Below are 11,010 nucleotides of genomic sequence, written 5' to 3'. Positions count from 1 at the left end.
TTATTTCACAAATTTATTAGTCATATTTGTTATCTTTAGAATACAAAAAAATTATTAGAAGAGTAAATTATGTTGAATATATCAGTTTATCGTTATTCGCCAACTCTTATACATCTTCATATTAGTTATAATGCATGTACATATAAATTAGAAACAAATTACCTATTCCAAAACCGGTTTCGATTCACGTGCATGACTTTGAGAGTTATGTCATGATTATTTATTTATTTGATTATGAATTAGAAACAGCAGTAGATCCGATGACGCTGATGCTATTTAATTTTTCATTCCTAATTTTTGACGAGAAAAGAAAATCTTTCACAAAAAATTTCATTGATTTCTTCAAAATAAATAATTGAAACTAATTAATAACTATTAAAATGTAAATAACAAAAATACAAATACAGTAAAAGATCGGCTCAAATAATAAAAATATATAATCAAAATAAGTAAACAAGTGGGCCTTTTTCGATCAAAAATTAAAAAAAAATTAATTTATTGTTGATAAATCATACACTGCGGAATGCAGTGTATGACTTATCAACCATAAATTAACTTTCTTTAAATTTTTGATCGAAAAAGGCCCACTTATTTACTTATTTCAATTATATATTACCAAAATGTAAATTATATTGGAGAAAATAGTAATTTAAACCGAATTATTGTGATCATAAGAAATCTAAGATTTCAATTATTTAAGTATTACAATAATCTAATAATATAATATTACACACACACACACAATAATCTTATGATAATAAATATTACAAGTTATAAAAATATACTAATATTATGAATTTTTATTACAATTCATAATATTAATAAATTGAACATATTTTTATTTCATATATCTATAATAACAATTTATAATAATATTATGCAAATTTTGTGCAACATATGTCAAAGAATGTAAAATCTCATTTGAATTTGAAAAAGAAACGAGACAAAATAATATGCTTTTGCTACGAAATCCGAAAATATGTATGAATTATAACCATTAATCTTAAACATAAGGATTAGCATAAATAAACATGATTTTAATTTTCAAATAAAAATTAAAGGTCGCTCATATCAATGTGATTTCTTGTCCGGAAGAAGTCATCTTCTTCTATATGACTATTTTCTTTGACGTGGTAAAGATGCTCGACAATGTTGCATTCGATTTGGATCGAGCTTTTGGCAACAAATCTCAGCCGAATCGCTTGAATAACATGCGGTTGATCTTTTTTTCCACACAAATATGATAAAGGTGAGCTGGTTGAAGTTTGGAACGTTCCTGGAGCGATTTTGTTAAGAGTATAAAATTAACAAAACACAATAAATATACGTAAAATAATACAATATAGAACATAGCATTGCGATACACCCTGCGGAAGACACTCTTACACTCGAAAAACTATTCTTCATATTATATAGCAGATCATTACATTATTTTTATAATAAAGAGCAGGTTGGACTGGATGATAAATTTAGATGGCTCTTGGATAAACAAAACAAATTCAATAACAGGAATATTTATCCTATCCAATATTATTATACGTGGGCGAAAGACGATAAATACAGCATTACACCCTGTATGTCTCACACCAACATTAGTCATGTATCAGGTTTGTTTCCAGATTCGAATTTTTCTTTCGATTTAAGACCATGTGAGTCAGGACCGTCTCAATCTCTCAGCGTTTCCTTGGACCCGATTCCCTTTGCTTCTTTGATTCCTGTTGTTGCTGATAAAAGAGATAAATGGTTTTTAAATTTGTCATCCGTATCTATACCGCGTGAAATTCGAGATTTGTTGCAGTTGGGAGAGAACTTCTGTCTGCAGTAATGGATAGAGATAAATTCACCATAGAGTTGTTGAAAAATATAGAACAAAATATTTTTAAACTTCCGGTGGAAAAACGATCTACGGTCAGAAATAGAGCCTTTCCCATAATAAACAAATTCCAATGTCTGAAAAAGTTTACTCAAAAAATAATTTCACTACGGCTTACAAATTGACGGGTAGATTCGTCCAAGATAATCCCGATATTTTATTTATGAAGGCGGATAAGGGAAATGTCACGGTTGCGATGGACAGAGATATGTACATGGACAAAATGTTTGATTTGCTTGCTGACCGGGATACTTATATTGTTGTCAAAAAAGATCCGACAAGAAACCTAATTAATCAATTACACGAAATTTTAATAAAATGGAAAATGAATAATTACATTTCGTTAACAACATACAAATCCCTGAACTGCACGGATGGGGTCTTACCGAGAGCGTATAGTCTGCCGAAGGTGCATAAACCGAATTGCCCTTTACGTGTCATTGTGTCATCAAAGAATACACCTCTTTATTACCTTGCCAAATTTTTACACAAGATAATATATAAGGCCATTCCGAAACCGGATTCGAACATTTCTGATAGTTTCCAATTATTGAATAAATTAAATGGTTTATGTGTGGATAGTAATGTGAAGCTAGTTTCACTAGATGTTGCATCATTGTTCACTAACATACCATTGAATATGGCTATTGATAGTTTGATAAACAGATGGGTATATATTGAAAAAGAGTGTATAATTCCACCAGATGAATTTTTATTGGCAATTTGTTTTATCATGAATTCGACCTATTTTATGTTTAATAATGTTTGTTATCAGCAGACTTTCGGCACGCCTATGGGTTCTCCCCTCTCACCGATCATTGCGGATATCACGTTACAAGATTTGGAGAGTAGGGCGATTGCTGCGATTCCGATGTCACTTTCATTTTATTTTAGATATGTTGACGATATCGCATTGGCGGCCCCACCCTCCATGCTTAATATTGTATTAAACACTTTTAACTCTTTCCATCCGAGATTGCAGTTCACCATGGAGGAGGGGGTTGACAACCGATTGAATTTTTTAGACGTCACCATTATTGTGAACAATGGGAGCATTGAGTTTGATTTGTTTCATAAGCCGACGTATTCAGGAAGATATTTAAACTTCGAGTCGCAGCACCCTCTCTGCCATAAAAAGGGCACCATTATCAGCCTCATAGACAGAGTTTTTTGGCTCTTTCATCCGAAATTCCATAAAAGTAACTTTGAGTCTATGATTGAAGTTCTTTTGTCTAATAATTATCCTCTCAATTTGATATTTCAAACATTACAAACACGGTTAAAAAAGTTGTTCTTCCGCTACAATAATAAGTTTCATAACAATAGAGCAAATATAAGCAACGATAAGATTCTAACGCAGAAAAAAGTTTCGTATTTTAATATTCCGTATATTAATAATGTATTGGAGAAATTCAAAGATATAACACGTGGTTTGGATGTCATTCCATCTTATACAGGAATTAATAGTTTCCGTAAATTCATCAAGGTACACAAAGATAAGTTACCAAAGGAACTCCATAACAATGTAGTTTATAAAATTGATTGTTTGGATTGTGATGCGTCGTACATAGGGCAGACGGGTAGACTGTTAAAAACTAGGACGAAAGAACATCGCAACAACATAAAAAGAAACGCGTCACAATTATCAGTCATATCGGAGCATAGATTACTAAATCATGATTTTAATTGGGAGGATGTAAAAGTCTTAGACAAGAAGCCTTTTTTAGGTAAACGTTTAATATCGGAAATGATCCACATAAAACGTCAGAGGAATAGTTTAAATTTACGCAGCGACACCGATAAATTAAATGATATATTTGATCTTTTAATAGAAAAATTTACCAAAATCTAGCTCTGTGATCATACATATCCGTGGTTTTGTTAGATCTTTTATATGAATGCCGATAAGTTTTAATTGTTTTTATTTTATATTCTATTTTTATTTTTGTTTTTTTGCGTATATATGTATCGACTGTGCCGAGGTAGAATACCGCACAGTCGTTAGAGTGATGTATCACGTGTAGCATCGTCTTCTCTTTGTTTTTACTGTCGGGGTGAGTGCTCTCTCCGATTTTTAATTTTTAATTCTTGTGGATTTTTCTACGTTTAATTTATATAATGTTGTTGTGACTTTGATTAGTGTTGGTAAGGGAATCACTTATGTGCTCTGCTTTCTTCCTGACGATGATCACCATTAGGGAGACACTCCGACGGCCGGACAGTTTGAATAGGGAGGAGAATAACATTTAATTTGTTTTGCGGATTGTATGTATACGAGTTTTATATTTTTATAATTGTAACGACTATCTTTGATTTCTTGAATTTTTTTGTATTTTGCAGCTACTGAAGAAGACCCGAAGTGGGTCGAAACGTTTAGATTTTAATAAATGAGTTTTACTTGAGATCTTATTTTAATTCTTTAATTTTGTGCATGACATCCGCACAGGCTCCGATTGCCGTCGATATTTTATTTTTATTGTAACACAATAATTCGAGCCGAGTACAAAAGTTTTTATTCTTCATATTATTAAAAAAATTCTAGTTTCACCAAAAATGAATTCTTTCATGAATGATTTCTTTCTTTGGCCGTGTCCAAGTAAAATTTGGTGCCTTGTGCACAGATATTTAATTCTAACGAAAAATTTAGTTTCGTTAGGATAACGCACTGTCATCCGCGATTTGGCTCTTATTGCCTGTCTTATACGTTAAATTTATATGAATTCTTTCATTTCTCCTGGCACACAATTTTACTTCTAAATGCCTCGTACAAAATACGGGCGGGAGCGGTCCCATACACCCTGCGGAAGACACCATTACACTCGAAAAACTACTCTTCATATCATTAAAAAAATTCTAATTTTGCCAAAAAGAAATTCTCCCATTTCTCCTGGCACACAAACTTACTCTTAAGTGCTTCGTACAAAATACGAGCGGGAGCGGTCCCATACAGGGTGTATGGGAAAAACTACCCTTCGTATTATTAAAAAAGATTACAGTTTCGTCAAAAATAAATTCTTCCATTTCTTCTAGCACACAAAGAATGTTATTGATGCTCTCCAAATATTTCTTTTCTCGTTTCTACTGCTTTGTGTGACAAAAATTTTAGCAAGTTAAATGTAATAACAAATTATTTGCAATCGAAAAATTAGTAAGTGGATTTATTTTTGGAATATGCTGCACGACTATACAACTTTATGACTATACGTCTTCGCAATAAGACAAATGACATATAACTATTAAAACGAATTTAGCTCTTCAAGCGAATTTTTTAGTTCAATTATTAATTTAATTAAAGAACCCAAAGATCCATTTTATAATTTATTATTATATGAGAAAGTTAAAAAGATAGTGGCAGATAGAATACACATTTTTTATAAATTTTATTTTATATATTTCATCCATGGTCGAAAACCTTTTAAACGTAATAAGCATCTATGCATAATAAGCATCTATGCTTAAAAGATTTTCGACCATGGATAAAATATACAAAATAAAATTTATAAAATTTATATTTATATATATTCTCAACTCGAATCTGACGTTCCTTGGTTGGAATATGTTGTAGCAGTCTCTTATTTCTATTTTAAATTTGAGTTTAATTAATTTTTATTTGTGACTTATATGATATTACTATAATTTGACACTGCATGGAGAGATAAGAAGAGTTGATTAGTTATTATTTTACTTTTTCACTTGAAAAGGACCACAACCATATAGTCGAAACGTCGTGAAATTGAATAAACAATTTTATCTGCTAGTTTGGTCGATTATTTCCATAATTTGTAATGAATACTAGTGACTGTAATTAAGAATTTGGAATTTATTATAATTTAAAATGTAATAGAAAGAGATAAAGAGATATTGCTTGATATTAAAATACTATAAATGATAATGTGGCAGTGTAAAGAGAGAATTCCAAATATTGCACCTTCGCGAGCGATTAATTATCTAGTTGCGGCAAAGTTTGGCCAAAGTTTATAAGCGTACGTTTTTGTTAATTCTGTTGCAGATATGAGCATATTTTTCTTCAACAGGTTCCTCTTACTGGGCTTCGTCGTGGCCATAGTACTAGATGTTCTGGTTTACTGAGAGCCGCGAAAATAATGTACTTGAAGCCGCCGCCGAAGATGTGCCGCTACAACAGAGCTAAACTCGGTACTGGAAGCGGGATGCTCCAAACTGGAACATCCCACTTGGAGGAAATCCCGTTAGATTTGAAGGCGGACATACAGGTGAGATAGTCGTTTAAATATATCTTACTTAAAATTGCAATAAAAAATAGTCATGTATGTTTTTGTCATTATAAATATATTTTCTGCATATATCGCGAGGATTTTTTTGAAATTTTATCTACAATTCGCATCAAATACAGGATTTGTAACGAGTTCTAGAAATACGGGAGAATCTGTTTTTTATTTTTTTACATTAATTATGAAATTAAGATATATAAGATTTATAAATTAAAAATTATATTATAATAAAATTTACTCGAATCTAGAATTACACGAAATCTCGTTAGATTTGAAAGCGGACATACAGGTGAGATTGTCGTTTAATTATATATCTTACTTAAAATGGCAATATAAAAATTGTCATATATGTTTTTGCGATTATAAAAAAATATTTTTTGTATATATCGCAAAGATTTTTTTTATCTTAGTTGCAATTCACATAAAATAGAGGAATTCATAACGAGTTCTAGAAATCCGTGAGACTCCGTTTTATTTTATTTGTTTTTTACAATAATTATAAAATTATGATTTATAGATTAAAAATAATATAATAAATTTACTCACACACACAAATCTAGAATTGCACGAAATCCTGTTATTTAAAGGCGGACATACAGGTGAGATTGTTATTTAAATATATCTTACTTAAAATTGCAATTAAAAATTTTCATATATTTTTTTCTATTGTAAATTAATATTTTCTGCATATATAGCAACGATCTTTTTATATCTTATCTGCAATTTGCATAAAATGGAGGAATTCGTAACGAGTTCTAAAAATCCGCGAACTTTGTTTTACTTGTTTTAAATATGGGAAATTAAGATTTATAAATTAAAAACAATATAATAAAATTTTTAATTTTAACGTATAAGAGGGGCAACAAGAGCCAAATCGCGGATGACAATGCGTTATCCTAACGAAACTAAATAATTTTTCGTTAGAATTAAATACCGGTGCACAAGGCACCAAATTTTACTTGGACACGGCCAAGATTTTTAAATATGAAATAATCTCATATTTTGAGATTTAATTTCAATACCCCTTTAACCCCCCTACGGAAAATAAATAAATGAATGCAAGAGAAAAATATAGATCCGAAAATCGCTGAATCGGGAATCGAACCCGAGACCTTTCGCTTGCCGGGCGACTGCTCTTCCAGCTGAGCTATTCAGATCCTTTCGATTCTATACTTTTCTCTGTTATATATATTAATGTTGGTAAACAAACGCATTTTTTAAGCCAGCGTGTATCAAATATAAGAGTTTTTAACAAGGCTCTGTAATATAAATATAAATTTAACGTATAAGACGGGCAACAAGAGCCAAATCGCGGATGACAATGCGTTATCCTAACGAAACTAAATAATTTTTCGTTAGAATTAAATACCGGTGCACAAGGCACCAAATTTTACTTGGACACGGCCAAGATTTTTAAATATGAAATAATCTCATATTTTGAGATTTAATTTCAATACCCCTTTAACCCCCCTACGGAAAATAAATAAATGAATGCAAGAGAAAAATATAGATCCGAAAATCGCTGAATCGGGAATCGAACCCGAGACCTTTCGCTTGCCGGGCGACTGCTCTTCCAGCTGAGCTATTCAGATCCTTTCGATTCTATACTTTTCTCTGTTATATATATTAATGTTGGTAAACAAACGCATTTTTTAAGCCAGCGTGTATCAAATATAAGAGTTTTTAACAAGGCTCTGTAATATAAATATAAATTTAACGTATAAGACGGGCAACAAGAGCCAAATCGCGGATGACAATGCGTTATCCTAACGAAACTAAATAATTTTTCGTTAGAATTAAATACCGGTGCACAAGGCACCAAATTTTACTTGGACACGGCCAAGATTTTTAAATATGAAATAATCTCATATTTTGAGATTTAATTTCAATACCCCTTTAACCCCCCTACGGAAAATAAATAAATGAATGCAAGAGAAAAATATAGATCCGAAAATCGCTGAATCGGGAATCGAACCCGAGACCTTTCGCTTGCCGGGCGACTGCTCTTCCAGCTGAGCTATTCAGATCCTTTCGATTCTATACTTTTCTCTGTTATATATATTAATGTTGGTAAACAAACGCATTTTTTAAGCCAGCGTGTATCAAATATAAGAGTTTTTAACAAGGCTCTGTAATATAAATATAAATTTAACGTATAAGACGGGCAACAAGAGCCAAATCGCGGATGACAATGCGTTATCCTAACGAAACTAAATAATTTTTCGTTAGAATTAAATACCGGTGCACAAGGCACCAAATTTTACTTGGACACGGCCAAGATTTTTAAATATGAAATAATCTCATATTTTGAGATTTAATTTCAATACCCCTTTAACCCCCCTACGGAAAATAAATAAATGAATGCAAGAGAAAAATATAGATCCGAAAATCGCTGAATCGGGAATCGAACCCGAGACCTTTCGCTTGCCGGGCGACTGCTCTTCCAGCTGAGCTATTCAGATCCTTTCGATTCTATACTTTTCTCTGTTATATATATTAATGTTGGTAAACAAACGCATTTTTTAAGCCAGCGTGTATCAAATATAAGAGTTTTTAACAAGGCTCTGTAATATAAATATAAATTTAACGTATAAGACGGGCAACAAGAGCCAAATCGCGGATGACAATGCGTTATCCTAACGAAACTAAATAATTTTTCGTTAGAATTAAATACCGGTGCACAAGGCACCACATTTTACTTGGACACGGCCAAGATTTTTAAATATGAAATAATCTCATATTTTGAGATTTAATTTCAATACCCCTTTAACCCCCCTACGGAAAAATAAATAAATGAATGCAAGAGAAAAATATAGATCCGAAAATCGCTGAATCGGGAATCGAACCCGAGACCTTTCGCTTGCCGGGCGACTGCTCTTCCAGCTGAGCTATTCAGATCCTTTCGATTCTATACTTTTCTCTGTTATATATATTAATGTTGGTAAACAAACGCATTTTTTAAGCCAAATTTTTGGCTCTTGTTGCCCGTCTTATACGTTAAATTTATATTTATATTACAGAGCCTTGTTAAAAATTCTTATATTTGATACACGCTGGCTTAAAAAATGCGTTTGTTTACCAACATTAATATATATAACAGAGAAAAGTATAGAATCGAAAGGATCTGAATAGCTCAGCTGGAAGAGCAGTCGCCCGGCAAGCGAAAGGTCTCGGGTTCGATTCCCGATTCAGCGATTTTCGGATCTATATTTTTCTCTTGCATTCATTTATTTATTTTCCGTAGGGGGGTTAAAGGGGTATTGAAATTAAATCTCAAAATATGAGATTATTTCATATTTAAAAATCTTCGCCGTGTCCAAGTAAAATTTGGTGCCTTGTGCACCGGTATTTAATTCTAACGAAAAATTATTTAGTTTCGTTAGGATAACGCATTGTCATCCGCGATTTGGCTCTTGTTGCCCGTCTTATACGTTAAATTTATATTTATATTACAGAGCCTTGTTAAAAACTCTTATATTTGATACACGCTGGCTTAAAAAATGCGTTTGTTTACCAACATTAATATATATAACAGAGAAAAGTATAGAATCGAAAGGATCTGAATAGCTCAGCTGGAAGAGCAGTCGCCCGGCAAGCGAAAGGTCTCGGGTTCGATTCCCGATTCAGCGATTTTCGGATCTATATTTTTCTCTTGCATTCATTTATTTATTTTCCGTAGGGGGGTTAAAGGGGTATTGAAATTAAATCTCAAAATATGAGATTATTTCATATTTAAAAATCTTGGCCGTGTCCAAGTAAAATTTGGTGCCTTGTGCACCGGTATTTAATTCTAACGAAAAATTATTTAGTTTCGTTAGGATAACGCATTGTCATCCGCGATTTGGCTCTTGTTGCCCGTCTTATACGTTAAATTTATATTTATATTACAGAGCCTTGTTAAAAACTCTTATATAAAATTTTTAATATTATTATTAAATAAAGTTTCTATTAAAAATAATTCTCCATATAAGATTCATATCATATATTTGACCTTGGATAGTCGTTTAAAGATTATCTTTACTTTCTTAAATTGAGACCCCTATTTTTCAAAGCATATTTTTTTGCTACTACTATTTAAGAAATTGATGATGACCTTCATATGACATTCAAGCGAGTATCCAAGGTCAAACCAATGACATCATCTTATATACCCCTCGAAATAAAAAAACTTTTGTATAAAGCATTCTTCATTGCATTCTTCAATGCATTGTTCAAAAGATATTCGCGTGGATCTATTAAAATCGCTCACCCTGTATACGTTTCATGTCTGATAACACTCATGGCGTTCTTCCTCTGTTTGCTAGGTGCTAGATTTAAACTGGAATCGAGTGAGAGAACTGAAAAACGACAGTCTGCATCCTTACAAGAAACTGGCTTTTTATTTATCTAAGTGATAATTTCGTCGTTTCGTGTATCTCGGTGTTCCTCTTCGTGGTCTTTGTGGCATTGTTTTGCGTACACAAGCGGAACCGTAGACGGCGCAGAAAGCAAAAGAAGCAGCTGACGACGAACAACGACAACATGGAGCTGTTTCAACAGCAACCTGACGATAATTAATGAAAAATTCGCCGACAGAACGTAGAATCCTGTAAAAAGGGCTGTTTTTGGCGTTGACAATACGACAGTAGAATTTTACGCGAGGAGGGCATGATGAAAGTGTAAGAGCCCAGTCAGAAATAATCGGTCAATTAGACGTCGATTTAAAGTCCAACGTATTTTATTCGATATTTCTGGCTTCTGGATGATAATTAATAACACTTTTGTTGATCATAACGTCTCTGTTCAAGAGGTTATATAATATATCTCACTCTTTCTCAGAAATTTATAATATATTTTTCAAAAAATGGCAATCGTGCCAAGAGCAGCATTCGAGTTATTATATAATCT

At 32.3% G+C, this 11,010-nt stretch overlaps 1 protein-coding gene across 1 annotated transcript; it reads left to right on the top strand.

Annotated features, from left to right (window-relative positions):
- The first annotated feature begins 2,513 nt into the window (after positions 1-2,513).
- LOC146724402 (uncharacterized) lies at positions 2,514-10,517 on the top strand. The gene is made up of 3 exons (XM_085479953.1): positions 2,514-3,038; positions 5,908-6,105; positions 10,428-10,517. The coding sequence occupies exons 1-3, from the start codon at positions 2,514-2,516 to the stop codon at positions 10,515-10,517; spliced, it is 813 nt and encodes a 270-aa protein (XP_085336079.1).
- Positions 10,518-11,010: the final 493 nt, after the last annotated feature.

The sequence above is a fragment of the Nylanderia fulva genome, unplaced genomic scaffold (assembly GCF_048542155.1).
Source record: "Nylanderia fulva isolate GAGA-0341 unplaced genomic scaffold, ASM4854215v1 Scaffold134, whole genome shotgun sequence".
Lineage (NCBI taxonomy): Eukaryota > Metazoa > Arthropoda > Insecta > Hymenoptera > Formicidae > Nylanderia > Nylanderia fulva.
This window is presented reverse-complemented; position numbering and strand designations above follow the sequence as displayed.